The sequence below is a fragment of the Solanum lycopersicum genome, chromosome 1, assembly GCF_036512215.1.
Source record: "Solanum lycopersicum chromosome 1, SLM_r2.1".
In the NCBI taxonomy this organism is placed as follows: Eukaryota; Viridiplantae; Streptophyta; class Magnoliopsida; order Solanales; family Solanaceae; genus Solanum; species Solanum lycopersicum.
In genome coordinates this window covers 93,453,088-93,471,811 of record NC_090800.1, presented here as the reverse complement: position 1 = coordinate 93,471,811, position 18,724 = coordinate 93,453,088, and the positions used below count along the sequence as shown (strand labels likewise).

The following is an 18,724-nucleotide window of genomic DNA, read 5'->3' as shown; positions in this document are numbered from 1 at the left end:
CTCATCTAAAAGTTTATACGGAAAAAAAAAATTATTTACCTAATGATATGTTCAACAAAAATCAGCATGTCACATTTTTCAAATAATTCAAGATTTTTATTAATGCTGTACCCTAAAGTGGTAGGACATGATGTCCTGAAATAGATTAGGCAAAACCATGTGGTCTTTTGCCAATTTCTTCACCTGATATGTTTGCCAACTTCACACATTAATCTTCATTAATTTATTGCCAATTTGAGGATTGAAATGTCTCTCTCTATATATATATATACACTCTACTCTACCTATCTTCCATTTCAAACACAAGTCAAATTCATTTCAAATTATAACATCAACTTATCCTCAAATTTTTTGTTTTTTAAAAATGGGAAGAGGTTTAGTTGGAATATCAAATGCTAAAGAAAAGCTTAGAAGAACAATTTCACCAAGAAATGGAAGTATTTCATCTACTACAAATGATGTACCAAAGGGACATTTTGCGGTTTATGTTGGTGAAACATATAGAAGATTTGTTGTTCCAATTTCTTACTTGAATCATCCTTTATTTCAAGATTTGTTACATTGGGCTGAAGAAGAATTTGGGTATAATCATCCTATGGGAGGTATTACAATTCCATGTAGTGAAGATTACTTTATTAGTCTCATTTCTTTACTAAAGTCATCATAGACTTTAAAGTGTTGTAAACTTATTTCATCTTATAGACTTAGTGATTTTTCTGTTCTTTTATTCCTATCTGGAATTCATTGGTTCGACTCATTCGAATTTATGCAACTCTCATTTTCCCACGAAGAGTTACTTTATTTCGAAACATTTGATTAAGAGAGTTTGACTAGGTCAGTCTCGATCTATGCAATTTTGTAGCATGGACTATTCCCAATGTAATATGTATATTCAATATTCAAATAATGTTTTTTTCTAAATCCTTTTTCCTGTTTTTTATTATTACCCTGATCTTGATCTTAGTAACTGGAAAATTATATGGACCATAATAATTAAAAAAAAAAAAACTAGCTAGCCAGGTTAGGTGCACTGACAACCAAAATAATAGATACAGTAATTAAATATAAATAAATGCATCATTTCCAGTTGAATTAACTACTAAATGGTAATGGCACCTCCAAATGATTACTGACAAAAGATTTGATAATTTATTTATTTATTTTGGAAGGGAAGATCAGTTGGATTATTATTATATTTAGATTGAAAATAATGATTAGTCGCACAATGGGATATCACAAGGTATTATTTTTTGCTTGGAAACACAAATAAATAGTAAAAACGGTTTTGACTAATTACGGATAGGTAAATTAATGAGCTAAATTATCCTAGTCGAATGCATAAGAAAACAACTTTTTTTTTTAAGGTTATGAAAATATTGGTCAAAATATCTGTCAATTATTGGTAATGTTAACGATTCTATTTTTATAAAAAATAATTAGCTATTGTATTACCAAAAGGAAGATATTTAGTATAAATGGGTAAAGATGATGATGTCGTTATAAATATACAGAAATAAATATACATAAAAGTAGTATTTTTGAATTTTATTTAATTATTATAATAAAATATTAACGATATTATTATCATAGATTAAGAAAATGTTATAAAAAATAATTTTCGAAAAAAAAAACTTTAGTATACTAAGATATTGTTATTTGAAGATATTGACATATAGAAGTTGGGCTCTACTCTACTAAATAACTAGGCACAAAAGACATTTTTACTCGTACTTGGTAAAAATGTTCTTTTACTTGTTTATTCTTAACAAATTAACATTTATTAAAAAAAATTTACTTGTTTATTTTTTAATAAATTAATATTTTTTATAGTTATTTTGTTCCAAGTGTATCTTAACCACATAAAGTATTAATGTCTTGTCCTTATTTATTTGTCTATTTTTGACTTGGGATATTTATTGAAAATAATAATTGAAATAGTGGGTTTATCATTTTATTTATATTTATTGATATAACTTCAAAATCAATTTTCTTATAAAGAGGTTCTACCCTTTTCAAAAACATTAATCTTATAAATAATCAAAGGTATAATAGTAAAAATAAATAAATCTTGATTTATCAAAAATAACAAGTAAAAAAAGACATTGTTAATATACAATTAAGAAATAATGCACAAGTATCCTTTAATTTATGTCTGAAATCTTATAGACATACGTATACTATACTAAGGTCCTATTACCCCTGAACTTATTTTATTAATAATTACTATACTAAGGTCCTATTACCCCTGAACTAATTTTATTAATAATTTTCTACCCCATTTCGATCTACGTGACACTATTTTGTAGGTCCAACGCTGGTTGACTTTTTTTTCAAGCTAGTGCCACGTAGGCCGAAAAGGGGTACAAAATTACTTATAAAATAAGTTCAGGTGAATAATAGGACCTTAGTATAGTATAAGTATGTCTTTAAATTTTTTGATATAGATTGAGGGGTACTTGTACATTTTCTCTACAATTAACAAGGATTGTATTCCTCGGTCCAAAATAAATATATATCTACCACTCCCTTATGGTTCAAAATAAATGAATGTTTAAAAATCCAAAAATATATTAAATTATATTTTTGTAAAATTATCCTTTCTCAATATTTTTTTAAGTTATCAGTATTTTTTAAAAAAATTAGTGAAGAAGCAAAAATGTTATAATTAACAAATTGCCCGTTTTATTAATGTCACTAGTTAATTTTTTTAAGAGGATCATTACCATTTACCACCCATATTTATCTTGAAAAGTAGAAAGTTTAATATAGTAAAATAAATTTAAAAGAAATAATTTCTTAAGGTGATCAAGTATCAAGTCAATAAAAAAAAAATGAAAAAAAGTATAATATATTATGTTATGTTGACTATATAACTTTTGTTGAAGTGGCAAAACTTAGAGAGCAAGGTGGGAACATATTAAAAATTTAACAAACAAATCAACAATAGCACTTAAAGAAATTTATCACGAAATGGCGACGTAATTGTGTTTATTTAATGACACTTGATGTTATTAATTAATGATATATAACAGCTAGCAAGACGCAGAATATACCACGAACTTTGGGTGCAACAAAATTTTTTTTTTTAAAAAAAAAAATTATATTTCATGACTCAAAACTTATATTATAGTTATTGATATGGTAAAATTCTATATTGTTTTTACAACTTAATCTATAGTATATAGTATGTTATTATTCCTTTCAGTTCAAAAGATATTTTAGGGTTGTTACATGGATTAAGTTATTCATTTACTTTTAAAAATTAAATTAATAAAAATTTTGACTAAAATATCCTCAATTGTATTATTTTTTTCCCTTTTGACATAAATTGTTATTATTTAAATTTGTACATTGAATTAAAAATATATCAAGTAAAAATTTGAGAAAATAATAATTCTTAAATACCTTCTTAATTTATGAAACATCATTGTATTGGATCGTTAATACAATAAGAAAAAATATTACACTTTATTTTTTCCGATTCAGGTGATTTGATTTGAAATTCAACTACTGTCAAATTTATTGTAAATTCAAATATAATTTTTAAAAATATTTCAAAATAAAATTTGAAGATGAAAAAAGAATTTTTTTTTAAAAAAATAGCTCGAATTCTACAAAGCGATACGCGGTATGACCTAAAACAAAAAATATGGGCTATCACCATAAATATATATAGATATTTCATTCAAAAGTATTCACACTGCAACAAGTTGGGGGATCCAATTGATAAATGTATGATATCACTGCTACTATCATAGTAATAATGCATGCAACAAAAAAAAGAAAAATTAGAAACATCCACCGTCGAGCTTTCTTTGGGTCCACACTTCTTTCCATATAGTAATTAGTATAATATTATTCTATCAATTCATAAACAACCAATAGAATTCAAATCCTATATATATATATATAACTTATATTTTTCATCAATCATATCTAAACATTGAACAATTTTAACTTCTTTCTTCTCCTTCTCATCCAAAATATAAGGAAGGCAAGTCAAAGCGAGAAAAAAAGAAATTTTTAGCTAAAGAAGTTTGATTAGTGAATAAATGGGGATTATAGGACTAAGGGCGATGATTCGACAAGCTAAGTATAATGTTCTTTTACGAACAAAGTTGGAGGTACCAAAAGGGCATATAGTAGTGTACGTGGGAGAGAAGTATTACAAGAAACATAAGAAGTTTGTGGTTCCAATATCTTATTTGGAACATCCATTATTTCAAGAATTGTTGAGGAAAGCAGAAGATGAATATGGATTTGATCATCCAATGGGTGGTCTTACTATTCCATGCAGTGAAACTACATTCCTAGCTATCATTTCTCATTTGGATCTCATCTCTAGATGTCAATAATATTCAGAGGCGGTGGATTCAAGACTAATGTTGTTGTTATTGAACTCATTCTATTTTTAAGCGTATGAGCTCAAAATTTGATACTGTAATTTATTATATTGATTTTTTTAACTGATATATATACCACCGATCATATACATTTAAGTTCAATGTAATCAATTACGGGTGTAAGGAAATATATTTTTCACTTCCAAGTCCCATATGAAATAATATGCATGTTCAATTACTGAAAAACTATTATTTTCCCATTAAATTTTTTGAGTTCACTGATTATTTCCACATAAATTTTAATTGAACTAATGAGAAAAGAAAAGACAATAGTCTTTTTTTTAAAAAAAAAAACTAAGAATCTTCTCACTATTTGATTGAAAATCATTTCTTTACCATGCATTTTTCTAGTATAATGAAAAATGATATTTATAAGAAAAAAATTTCATCAAGGAAAGGCCTCTATTTCTACTTCTCTAGTAGTGATTATTCTGAATTACTCCATATTTTACACTTGCATGCAATAATTGTTTATAAATCACAACATAACTAACATTGTTTGAAAATTACTACATCATAATACTCCAATTTCATCTCAATAACGAGTGTAATTTCAAGAATGTACATTTAAAAAAAAGTTAAAAAGATAAATTCATATTTTCTCGAAGATGAAAAATTTATATTACTTTCGAACAATTAAAGTTATATACATCAATAATATATGCAATGAACTTAATTTTTACAAACATAATGTAATTTAACTTGTTATTCTAAATTATCAATAAATACCTATGACTCGTATACATAAGTTAATCCATTTCTTTTACGCCTCATAATCTCATTTATGATTAAAAAAAATAAATTGCTTCCACTACTTTGGGGCTACTAATATTCTACGCTGCTTTGCATGGCTGGATTTTCTTTTCATGTTTATTTAAAAGGGAATATTAATTCTTGGTGGAAAAGTAGTGTTGAGAAAGCCGTACTAATTAATTTGATTTAAAAATTAACCTACTACTTTACAGCATCATTAATCAACACTGGGAATAATTAATTAATTAATTAATTATGACATGTCGGTGGGGTTATTTATGCTAAACTTTTAAAATTAGTGGACATCTATAAATTCTTCCAATTCTTGTTTTATCTAATTATCTAAATCTGATTATTGTTAATTATAAAACTCTCAGAGCTCTACTATGTCACGTTGATTCTGATTGATAACTCTACTTTTAAATAAAGTAATTTTATAAGAGTTGTTAATATAATTAATTAATTACTTCTCTCTTTCATACAATCATAAAGCTCCTTTAATATTTCTTTTATATTAAGTTGAGAGGGGAATAAGAAATTATTTTGTTGGAACTAGTCAATATAGTACTAACTACTATCTTTGTAAGAGAACGTATAATTCAAATTAATCGTATTCGAAAATAATTAGCTATTCATAAGTAATTTTAAAATATCAATTCGGAATAATAATTTAAAATTGTAAATATGAACGCGGAGAATTAGATGCACAAACAATACATATGTATATATATCCTGGCATTATTAGTGGCCATCTAATAATCCATTTAGTTAGTTTGTTAATTAATTCTTTACGAAATAATCATTGGGTTGTTTGCTCTAATTTATTATAATTAAGTACGAAAATTTAGTTTTGTTGACATTTGGGAAATCTTTTTTCTTTCCTTTTACTCCTTTCTGTTACAAGTCATCAACTTGATTAGGTTTGGATATACAATCACAATTATTATTTTTTTATGTTCAATATAATAAACATTATTCAATCACCTGACCATATATAGTATCCATTTAATTTATATAGGACAAACTTTGTGAGCAATCTACTATATACATTATTATTTTTCATGTAAGTCTATATAGCTCAAGTTAATTTTATATAATATGTATATTCATGTTACTCATTAACCAAGCGGACAAATTTTGACTAATATGTTAATTGTTTATACATATATAACTTATAATATATTTTCAAAAATATTATAATTGGCTGGAGGCACGAAAGAGTTATAATATATGTATATAATAAAAGAAAGAGTAACATTTAGATAACGACTGGATAATTAAATATGAAGAATTTTTCAATTTGAGTGTATTATACACAATTAAATTTGTATAGGGGCCCGAGATGTTGTTTCATGTTTGAGACACAAACATTAATATGGATGAGAACTATGTCCAAATTGGAAACAATTGCCAAGTGACGGTGTTGTGTATTATGACCACCAACAAATTAAAACAACCCAAATTCAAATGTAAGTTGATATAAATAAAATTAGTTGCATGGTTAACTAACTTGTGTACTCTATTTAAACACACTATAGTATTTTATATATACGCAGTATAATTTTTCAATCAAGGAGTTCAACTGATCACCCTTTACTCTGTTTAGTATGCTATTGAGTGAACGCATACATAATTGTATAAAACGAACATTAGCTATGACGATGGTAATTAGATAGTTAAACTCCAAAAGTATAGTCTTTATGGAAGTTTCTCAATTAATCAAACTTGATATGAATTAAACAAGTGGGCTCCTTAATGAAGTGATGACTTCATAGGGAATTGAATATTGCATTTCATTTTCATCCAATTGGACAAAAATGAGCAAATGCCATGTGATGTAGGGTCTCACTCAACATATGCAACTAATATAAATATAACACATTTAATTTTTTTCACTTCAAACAATTCAGAACAAGTTCTTCCAATTATATCAAACACCAAATTTAGTACAATCAAGTCAATACAAAAAAAAAAGAAAAAAAAAAGGTGATCATGGGTATTCGTTTGTTATCTATGATTTCAAGTGTCAAGCAATTCAACAAATTGCATTCTGTTGTTACTAGGAAGCAAATATCAGATGTACCAAAAGGACATTTAGCAGTTTACGTTGGAGAAACAGAGAAGAAACGATTCGTGGTTCCAATTACATACTTAAATCATGCTTCGTTCCAAGAATTGTTACGAAAATCAGAGGAAGAGTTTGGGTTTCAACATCCAATGGGCGGTCTCACAATACCTTGCAACGAGGAAGCTTTTTTTCATGTCACTTCTCGATTGAACAGAGCTTAATTAGTGCATGTTTGATTTCTTCTTTTTATTTTTCAATACGTATAATATAATGTTCATTATACGTTTTCTTTTTTTCCTCTTGCCATGCAAGAGCTGTAAATTTATGTGCAAATTAAAGCCCTTTACAGTACTGACTCATACTGTTGGGAAAAATACTGGAAAGGAAAAATATTCAATCAAATATTTATCATTCTTCATTGTCATTACGTATCGTTTTTGCCTTCTATCTAATTGTTTAAATAATTTAAACTTAAAACTGTCAAGATTTTTCTTTTTCGTGTTTAAAGATAAAATATCAAGATTTTTCTAGTTAAAAAATCAAGAGCAAGAGAGATTTTGTAACTAGAGGCCATTGGATTTGTGTTTCGTTATCCACAAGGAATATTTTGCGGTGGAGAGGAGTTTTCGAGTAACATTTAATTTGTTTTACATATAAGAAGGAAAGATTACATGGATAAATACATTTTTAAAAATAATTACTGATTTTAGCGATATTTTTTATTTATTACTATTTATAGTAATATTGTGATAAATCTATAACATGTATTAAAAGTGAATTATGTATGCAAAATATTTGAATTATAATTGTTTATTACATTTGTTTGATAAAAAATTGTCACATTGTATTATAAGTGTATTAAAATATGTGATAAATGTATTATCCATCATTAAATCTTGTATTATATGTGAATAATAAATTTATCTTTGTAATATGCATTAAACTTATAATTAAATGAATTAGAAGTGGTCAAGTGAAAAAAAAATATTATTGTTATAAATGATAAATATTTAATTAGAGTGTTGTGTCCCTTTAGTAGAATGCTTAGTACACCAAGCTACTTTTTTTAAATTTTGCTTAACAATGTTGGTAAATTGCCTACTAGCTAGGACTTGTGAGTAACATACTGGCAATAATTTATGAAATCGAAGGTTATTTTCACTAATTCTTTTGTAGTAGAAATTATTTTAATCTATTCTGAGTATAATTATAATAATAGACGTTGATTATGTTTAGATGGAATTTCAATCATTTTCATATTATTATTTTTAATGAAAATGATGTCAAAGCACTTCTGTATAACTGTTGTTGTAGTTGTCAAGAAATTTCTTTAAAACCTATTTTCCTTATTTCAGAATTAATAATAAGATCTAATTATTGAACAGCGTCAGCGGTGATTGGTGTAGAGTGGAAGACTAATAATTAAATTTGAACTTGTGACAATATTAATTTGATTAAGCAAACCTACATATCCCTAAGTATTTATAATAATTTATATAATTCGTAAGTAATGCCAACTCTCAACTAATTTTAGATTCCTTCACATTTGTTCGCAAATGTAAAGTCGTTAGTCAGGTTGTAGATCTTCTCCCTTATTCTTTATAGAGGAATCCCCTAAATTCAAATAAGATCTTTCTCCGCTCCGTCAAAAGCCTAATTGAGACAAAATTATAGGGCCCTCCTCCTATTAGGGCAACTACTAAGACTGGCTCGCCGAGATCGACAGGAAAGACAACTAAAACTCAAACTGCAGCGGGATCGGGCGGAGGCCTTAAATCAGTAGGGCAATAGCATAGCTATTATTGACCTGACCCCTATTCCATTACTTAAGCCTACTCTTTCTTCAAGATACGAAACGAGCAGCCGAAAACGGCTCGTCTACCACTAAATCAGAGGTCTTGAATTCGACTTTGCCAGAAAGCAATACATCTAAATTAAGCGAACCCCAAAATTGCATCTCCTGTACAGAGTATCAAGAAATTCGTTTACATTTAAGTTTTCTTTAATAATGATTCTATTAAGAAAAAGTCACGCTGATTTTAGTAATATAAAAAATGGTTCCAATCATTTGATCTTTTATTATCTGGATCTGGATCACAAATTCTGTGATATTGGTAACATGTGATGTACTTCCAATTTATTTTAAAATCTTATGATAAAATCATAAATGCACAAATTCTTTTTCATTTCCTTGACCCAGCAACTTCGTAGTTATAGGCAGAATAATTAATTTGCTCCATAAATTTCAAAATGATATATACGCGGAGAGTTAAATTAAGTACAAAAGTATAATTTATAATGTATATTTGTTAGTCGTTACTTGGTAAAATCATTGGGTTGTTAGATCAAACTTATAGTACCAAAATGTTTTTGTTCACACTGAGTGCTTTTTCCCTTCTTTCTTTTTTTCCATTTTCATTAGTTGTAAGTCACCGTTCTAATATTTTGAAATTTAGATGTATGTTATAGTTGTAATATCTCCTTTTTTTTAATTGAATAGCTAATATTCATGCAACCAAAAAAAATTAAAATTCACGTCCTAGTTCTACAAAAGTTACATTTGTATGTAATAGTTGGATTGTAGCGGATATAGTTTAGTGATAAACATGTGATTCTTTCTAGAGAGTACAAAAGCTCGTAATATGACTATAATGTGGAACCTATCATTAAATTTCTAGTAGGTCAATTTTTCAAATGAGATGATCTCACACTTCAATGAATTCAAATACGTAGATATTTTGGACACGTGACATCACATCATTATAAAAAAAGAAATGCGGTTGGCTCATTAAGAAAAAGAATCGAACATATGATCTCTCTAGCGACTTAAACTTTTTAAGTAAGAAGAGTATCATACAATTCACAATATGGTGATCACCAAATGGTAAAGCTACCACTCGTTTATTTCCATGCAAGTAGCCATTAGTTTGGGAACATATATGTAATTAAGTTGAGAAATGCAGAATTTGTTGTGCTGTCATATTTTGAAAAATCAAGAGCAAGACAGATAGAGGTGGGCATGCAGTTATTTCCGCAAAGGAATTTGCACCAAAAAATATGTTTAGATGATAAATGACTTCACAACTTTTTGCACAACCCCAAGGACAAGAAGGCAGTATGGGAGTTGCAATTGGATACTAGTAAAGAATTATAGAGCAAACATATATAATTATTTGTTTGTTGGTTCGTTTCATATTTTGACACAAACAATATTTTTTTTAATATATACATGTCCAAAGTGGAAACAATGGGAGAAAAGTGGTATATATATAACCAGACAGTTTATGGCCATCCAAAATTCAGGACTAGATAATAATCAAGTCAAGTGGATTCATAGAAGATTAGAAACTTTCAAAGTAATTGTTTCCACTTTTTTTTAAAAAAAAAAAATGACAAGGAAAATTCGCAGTTACTATTCTTTGGATGCGTACAGCGTAAAAACTTTATTTCTATGCAATAACTGACACTAGACAAGCCTAGTATGACGACGTCTAGCAAAATCTAACTTGTTTTCTTAGTAAAAACTAGTGAGTTACTTTTGGTGAGATTGTCCATCAAATGATTGGATGGATATAAATGGTAATTGTGCAAGCAAACCACAATGTAACAACTTGTAGACTTAGTTATTCAAAGGGAAACATTTTAATTTGTTGATGAGGCATGTGAAGTAGGGCCGTTATCACATGAGACAGGTGGGCAAACCCTATAAATATAGACTAGAACAACTCACTCAAATCATCAAACACCTTCAGTGCATTATTCCTCTCAACAAGTTCTAATAACTTATCTTCAAAATCAAGATCTAGTGATGGGTATTATTCGTTTACCATCAATTATTTCTAGTTTGAAGCGATTTCACAAACTACACTCTGTTGTTACTCGGAATCAAATATCAGATGTACCAAAAGGACATTTAGCAGTTTACGTTGGAGAAACAGAGAAGAAAAGATACGTAGTTCCAATTGCATACCTGAATCACAGTTCGTTCCAGGAATTGCTTCAGAAAGAAGAGGAAGAATTTGGGTTTCAACATTCAATGGGTGGTCTCACAATTCCCTGCAATGAGGAGGCATTTTTCCATGTCACTTCTCGATTGAACAATTCCTCATGAAGAAGCAATTAAGATACAGCAGCATTATATTAGTCATTAGAAACAGATTATATGGATCTTACTGTTCTTCTTTCATTATTATTTTTTTTTTCATCTTGCAATGCTACTTTTGCAAGAGCTGTAAATTTATGTGAATTAAATGATAAAAGAATTGCAAAGCATACACTCATTCTTTGTTACAATTTTTCATTGTCTTCGTAAATTATTTTAGTTGCTTATAGTAAACTCAGGGGCGACTCAATGTATCAGTGGCCTAAAGAAAAAATTAAACAGAGCTTTGAATTTAAATGGTTAATACTTTTTATAGAATTTGTTTTTAATTTTCATCTGATAATATAATTATTTTTATTTTTAATTATTTTTTATGAAATATAATACTTTAAATATGTCAAATTTCTTTTAATAATTCATTTATTTTTCATGAAATGTTTGCTTTTTCTACAAATAATATTTAATATTTATTAAAAAATAATAACTTATAATCTATTATTATAAAAAATGAAACCCCTTAAATTTGAAGCCTAAGGCATATTTTTTTTTTTTTAACATTGTTGAGTCAGGAGTGACTAAACTGTTTAAGAATAATGAGTTGCTAATTTTCTTAAATCAGTAGAATTTAACAATCAGTTATTCCTTTCGCTCTTCCGTCTCTAAACACTAATTAATTATACAGGTTCAATTTTGTGGAATTATACGGCTAATATGTTAGTTTTCTTATTATTGCATTTGATTGATACAAGTTTTTTTCTTCTGTTATTATCGCATTTGATTGATACAAGTTTTAAGAAAAAGAGATGATTTTTAAAATTTATGATATAAAATAAACTTTAAATATTTCTATAGAAATCATTTTAATTATGGAGCCGACAAGATTAAAAAGAAAAATGGAAGTAATATTGTACTCTTAGTTGATAGTTAATTTTTTTTATTATATGTGTTCAGAATTAAAATACTTAAACTACTTGTGAAGGAATTTATTTATTTTTGTTCCAACATGTGAAATTAGGAAATTCTTTTAATTTATTCTAAAGTATAATTATTGATGTTGATTATGTTTACATGGAATTTCAATCATTTTTATAGGCATTTTAAATATACATTTTAAGTTGGCTTCAAATCACATTTACGTCCTTCAATTTTGGGTGTGCATAAGTAGACACTTAAACTTGTATAAAGTTGAACAAATACACACATGTCCTACATGTCATTGTTTGTTCTACGTGTATTGTGTCACGTAGGACTCATTATTTGTTCAAGTTTATACAAATTTAAGTGTCTACTTATGCATATCCAAAATTAAAAAACATAAATATGAAAATGAAGTCAAATTAAAGGATACATTTATGTATTATATTTTTTTAAAAAAATGAAAATGATGTCAAAGCATTTATGTATAAATGTTGTGTTAGTTGTCGAGAAAATTCTTAGAATCCTTCTTTTCTTCTCGCAGAATTAATATTAAGGAAATTAAATCTAGTTATTGAACAGCATCAACAGTGATGGCTGTGGAGTCGAAGACTTGTAAATTTAAACTTGTAACAATGTTAATTAGATTAAGCAAACCTACATATTCCATAAGTATAATTAATTCCAATAGTAAGTAATGCCAACTGTCAACAAATTTTATATTCCTCCACATTTGTTAAAGTCGTCTACACTTAAATAAGAGTTATTGAATTTGAACTCGAAATATTAAACTTGTTTTTGATAGAAAGTGTTTTACTTTTACCTCTAAAGTGAGACCTGCTCTCATATATCTGAATTAATTGAATGTCAAAACGCCCGTCTCCGGTCCACAATATTAAGAAGTTCTTTTACATTTATTTTTTCTTTCATAATGATTATAATAACTATACTAAGAAAAAGTCGATCTGATTGTAGTTAAATAGAAAATGGTTCCCCAATGATTTGATCTTTTATTATCTGGATCACAAATTCTGTTATATTGGTATCATGTGATTTACTTCCAATTTATTTTGAATTCTTATGAAAAAATCTTAATTGCTTTTTCTTTTTCATTTCCTTGATCAGGCAACTTCGTAGTTGTAGGCTTATAGCTCAATACAGAATAATTAATGTGTTTCATAAATTTCGAAGTGGTATATACGCGGAGAATTAAATTTATGTACAAAAGAATATACGTACAGCTAGTATAATTTATTATGTATATTTATTAGTCGTTCCTTAATCAAATCATTGGGTTGTTAGATCAAACTTATAGTACAGAAATGTTTTTGTTCACACTCAGTGTTTTTCCCTTTTCGTTTCATTTTCATTAGTTGTAAGTCACCGTTATAATATTTTGAAATTTAGATGTATGTTATAGTTGTAAAATCTCCTTTTATTAAAATATCAAATATTCAAGCAACAAAAAAGAACTTCATGTACTAGTTCTACGAAAGTTACATTCGTATATTAATAATTGAGAGAAATGCAAAAGAAAAATACACAATCAATCTTTTTACACTTTCTCATTGTCTTCGAAATATATTTTACTTGCTTATGCAAACAGTTTTTAGTGTAGTGTTGCTTAATTTTTTACGAATTAATCATATAATTCCGTCTCAATTTGATACGAATAAATACTTTTTTGGTGTGCTTGGTTAATATAACTACGCCTCCTTCAACAACTTCATGTCAGAATTTTTAATTTATTACTATGAGTTTAGTTAGTCAAGCTAATTAATTATGTTGACATGGAATTTCATTTTTTTAATCATCTGATATCTGGGTCGACTACTAGGAATAGTATGTCAAAGAAATTTCTTTAATTATTCCATCTTCTGTTTTAGCAGAATTAATAATAAGGAAATCTAATCATTTGATCTTTTATCGAAATATAGTTATTAGGAGTAGTTAGTCAAGATAAAATCCTTGTCTTTCTTAATCAAAACGTTCTCCATTTTTTACTTTAATTTCATATAATCAAGAGAGGAATAGTAGTAAATGAAATCTGAGAAAATGCACAAGTACTTTTTCAATCTGGAATTTCAGAGACACACTTATACTATATAGATGTTCTATTACCCCTGAACTTATTTTACAAGTAATTTTCTATCCCTTTTCGACCTACGTGGCATTAGCTTGAAAAAAAAGTCAATCCGCGTTGGGCCCATAAGATAGTGCTACGTACGACGAAAAGGGGTAGAAAATTATTAAATAAAATAAGTTCAGGGGTAATAGATCCTTAGTATCGTATAAGTGTGTCTTTGAGATTTCGGACATAGATTGATGGGTAGTTGTGCATTATTCCATTAAATCTCTTTACCATTTTGATAAAAAGAAAATGATGTTTTTGTTAAAGAATGACAAAAGTCTCACATCGGTGATTAATGAGATGGGTGGACTCTTTATAAGGCTTGGACAATCCTCCTCCCTTTGAGCTAGCTTTTGGGGTGTGAGTTAGGCCTAGGACCTAATTTCACATGGTATCAGAGCAGGGTCCGTTTCACCCGATATTGGACTCCCCAAAATCAAAATTGCCCACGCACCACATGCTAAGCACTGGGCGTGAGGTGGGGTGTTAAAGAATGACAAAAGTCCCACATCGGTGATTAATGAGATGTGTGGACTCTTTATAAGGCTTGGACAATCCTCCTCCCTTTGAGCTAGCTTTTAGGGTGTTAGTTAGGCCTAAGACCTAATTTCACATATATTTTATTATAGAAATAAAGATCTTTGTAAATGCACGAAAAGAATTAATTCATTTTCTTGATCCGGCAACTTTATCGTGGAAGCTCGTTAATGAATTAATAATGTCTTCATAGAAACAATGCTATTTTCATGCAAGTAGGCAATAGCCACTAGTTGGAACATATACTTGTGTATAATTAAGTTTGAATATTCAACCCCAAAAATACAAAATTTGTTGTGTATTTATGAAAATTATAGACCAAAATACATATATGTGGGCATGCCTTTATTTCCGCAGAAGATAGGAAGGCTAAAGTTATCTTTACATCATTAATGAGTAATGACTTCATAACTTTTTGCAGAAGTAGAAGTACTTATACATAGTTCTAACTTGTAACGTACTTCAATGCAGTATGGGAGTTGCAATTTGATACCAGAAAAGAATAAGACTGCGTAGTACAAACAATGGGTGAATGGTGGTATACATAGTAGATAGATACCACCAAAATTTAAGGAAAAAATAATCAAGTGGATATAAATGGCAGACTCAATTTGATTAATTAGCTCTCATTACTTTTATCTTTTTGAGCCAAACAATATACATTTTATTTTTTTACACGACCGTGATATTCGAGTCAGCTTTAACACATCTTGATTAATTCTATGAGATATATGTCATATCCCACCAATAATAGTATCAAGTAACTCTGTTCATCAAATATCAAACATAAGAATAATTACCTAACATTATCTTTTTATCTTTTTATTGAGTTTTGAACCAAGTAGTCGTAATCAGGTCAAAGTCGTGTGGGGAAGGAACTTAAATTCACAATTTGGCTGTTTCATCAGATTTTGGAAGGAATTCAATAATGGTCTGGGAATTGGATAGGAGTATTTTATTTGTTGATGATGAAGCAAACATGTGAAGTTGGACCCATTTCACATGATTACCAATTGTACACAAGGACAGGCTGAGCTGCGGTGGAACGCAACATCATCTTCCAGTAGCTATTATAAATAGACAGTCAGACAAATCATCAAACACTTCAACTGCATTATCTTTCTCAAGTCATTAACAAGCCTTTAATAACAAGATCTAGTGATGGGTATTATTCGTTTACCACCAATTATTTCAAGTGTGAAGCAGTACCACAAACTGCACTCTGTTTTAAGTAGGAAGCAAATATCAGATGTACCAAAAGGACACTTTGCAGTTTACGTTGGAGAAACAGAGAAGAAGAAGAGATACGTAGTTCCAATTGCATACCTGAATCACAGTTTGTTCCAGGAATTGCTTCAGATATCAGAGGAAGAATTTGGATTTCAACATTCAATGGGTGGTCTCACGATACCCTGCAACGAAGACGCATTTTTTCATGTCACTTCTCGATTGAACAATTCCTTATGAAGAATCAGTATTAGTTAACAGACTATATATTAGAACTTAATTACTGATTTTCTCTTTCATTCATTTTTTTCCTCTTGCAATGCAAGAGCTGTAAATTTATGTGCATTAATGTTCACTGGATTGGAATACAATCATTTTATTATTTTTTTACAATTTTTTCATTTATCTTCGAAAAGAAAATGTAACTTTGTTTCTTTACTAACAACTCAATTTGCCTATTATTGTGATTTCTAGGACTTCTATATATGTTTCAAATATATAAACTTTATGCTTTTGTGTTTGAGGTCACTAAGTTTAAATTTTGAAATTTTAACATAAACTAAAACAAATAAGGTAATAAATATTACTTCTAGTTTCTTCACTCTATTTTAAAATAAGTGAATTTTTATTTATTTATTGTGTTTTAAATAAGTAGAGTTTCATATAATGAAAAAGGCATTAAATTTTTTTCTTTCGATTAATCTCTTATTTTAAGTAAATGAAATTTTATGTAATCAAGAATCATTGAGGAGTTACGGTTTTTTTAATGTAGTTAGTTGATTAACAATGAATTAGTAAAAATAATTAATCCATCTCATATTACTAATCAAAATCAGAGAAGAACATTTTTATTAATTTACCCTTTAAACTTTTTAGCACTGCACTCTAGTTGTGTGCCTTATACACCACTACCAATATTAATGGCGGATGAGTTTTCTTTCAAATTTACTACAGCTTGTTCGGATTAGCTTAAAAAAATAATACTAGCTAAATTAAAATAACTTTTAAGCAAAAAATAAAAATAAAAAATAGGAGAGACCTATTTTTAGTTTTAAATTTATTTTTAAGTTATTTTTTATTTATTTTCATATTTGTCAAATTTTTTTAAAAGTTAAAAAATTGACTTAAAATTAGATTTAATTTACTTTTAGGACAATCCAAACACCCTCTTAATTATACTTTCAAAGAATTAATTGTAAAGGTAAACTGAAATTTTTTCAAACTCTTTATCTTTGTTTTGTGAATTAACAACAAATTTGAAACACTTATCTTAGTAATGTGGAGAAGTAATTTACTTAAGAAATGTGTTCAAGCTAAAAATACCTCTTATCATAAAACAAAGAAAGTATCATTTAGTACAAGGGTCTATTTGGATTAATTTTTGATTTATGACTTATAATTTTTTTGGCTTATTTTGTTATTATGACTTTAAAATAAGTACTTTTTAACTTTATTCAAACATTACAAATCTGTTTAAAATCTATTTTAGTTTTAAAAAATCTAAAATAAGTTGATTCAGACGACACAAAGCTAATATTCCCTACGGCTTCTGCTTCTTTTTTATATGCATCAATGCACCTTTAGTTCACATGCCTAATCTTATTTTGGCATTACTCATCTTAATTGCCACAAAATTCAATTTTACCTTTATGTGTTTCTAATCTTATACTATTATATCTCTTTTTGATTATACCAAAACATCCATCTAAGAATCTTTAAAAACGCGGATAGAGTAACAAATTTATGAGCCATCATCAATCTGCAGACGCACACAATAATGGCTTATCATAAAATCATAAATGTGCCTAATGATTTCTTTTCCTTTTGGCAACTTCTTTGTAGTAACTTATGTGTGTTTGTAAATTTAAAATCCAATATACGCGGAGAACTATACTATGTACAAAATGAATATACAGACAGGTAGTGGATATTGGTCAATTTAAGCAATTTATTTTATTAAGTGTTTAGTCCTTACTTAATAAATTAAATCATTTGGTGGTTTGTTCAAACTTAATAATACGGAAATTTGTTTTTGTTCACATAGAAATTATCTTTTCGTCCTTTTCATTTCCTTTTGTTGCAAGTCACATTAATAAGATCTATTATGTAGGTCTTCTCTTTCCGGCGGATCCACGTGGTATCCGCCGGGTGCTCGAGCATCCATTAACTTCGTTACGGAATATATATATCTATGTAGAAACTGATTGATATTTGTATAAAATTAACATAGAGCACCCAATAAATAAATTTAGCTGGCCCAATGATTCTTGGATGGGTACTTAAAACTCTTTTATTGTTGTTGTATCAAGGTTCGAATCTCATTGTTAACACATATTTTTATATTCTCACTTAGAGCACCCACAACCTTAAATTCCTGGGTCCGCCTAACACATATTTTTATATTCTCACTTAGAGCACCCACAACCTTAAATTCCTGGGTCCGCCACTGTCTCTTTCCCAATATCAACGGAGAGATTACCTATTCTAAAATATTTATATATTTACGAGGTCTCAAATTTTTGGAGTCATAAAAGCAAAAGTTTTATTGGTTCTCCTGTTGTCCTTTTCCTTTAAATGGTGATACCTTT

The 18,724-nt window shown here is 28.1% G+C and overlaps 2 protein-coding genes and 1 long non-coding RNA gene across 3 annotated transcripts; 2 read left to right on the top strand and 1 right to left on the bottom strand.

The window, feature by feature from the left end:
- The first annotated feature begins 248 nt into the window (after positions 1–248).
- Positions 249–921, top strand: LOC138337055 (auxin-induced protein 15A-like). The gene has a single exon (XM_069290636.1). The coding sequence runs from the start codon at positions 365–367 to the stop codon at positions 665–667; it is 303 nt and encodes a 100-aa protein (XP_069146737.1). The 5' UTR covers positions 249–364; the 3' UTR covers positions 668–921.
- Positions 922–7,148: 6,227 nt separating this feature from the next.
- LOC101251524 (auxin-responsive protein SAUR21-like) lies at positions 7,149–7,445 on the top strand. Its single transcript, XM_004231395.1, has one exon. The coding sequence runs from the start codon at positions 7,149–7,151 to the stop codon at positions 7,443–7,445; it is 297 nt and encodes a 98-aa protein (XP_004231443.1).
- A 2,177-nt stretch (positions 7,446–9,622) lies between these two features.
- Positions 9,623–16,589, bottom strand: LOC112940547 (uncharacterized). Its single transcript, XR_011212220.1, has 2 exons — positions 16,236–16,589; positions 9,623–11,280 (listed from the first exon to the last, which is right to left on the bottom strand). It is a non-coding gene; the product is annotated as an uncharacterized lncRNA (long non-coding RNA).
- Between the last annotated feature and the right edge of the window lie 2,135 nt (positions 16,590–18,724).

Coding starts and splice junctions, on each gene's coding strand:
- LOC138337055 (XM_069290636.1), top strand. CDS start 365: ATGGGAAGAGGTTTAGTTGGAATATCAAATGCTAAAGAAAAGCTTAGA.
- LOC101251524 (XM_004231395.1), top strand. CDS start 7,149: ATGGGTATTCGTTTGTTATCTATGATTTCAAGTGTCAAGCAATTCAAC.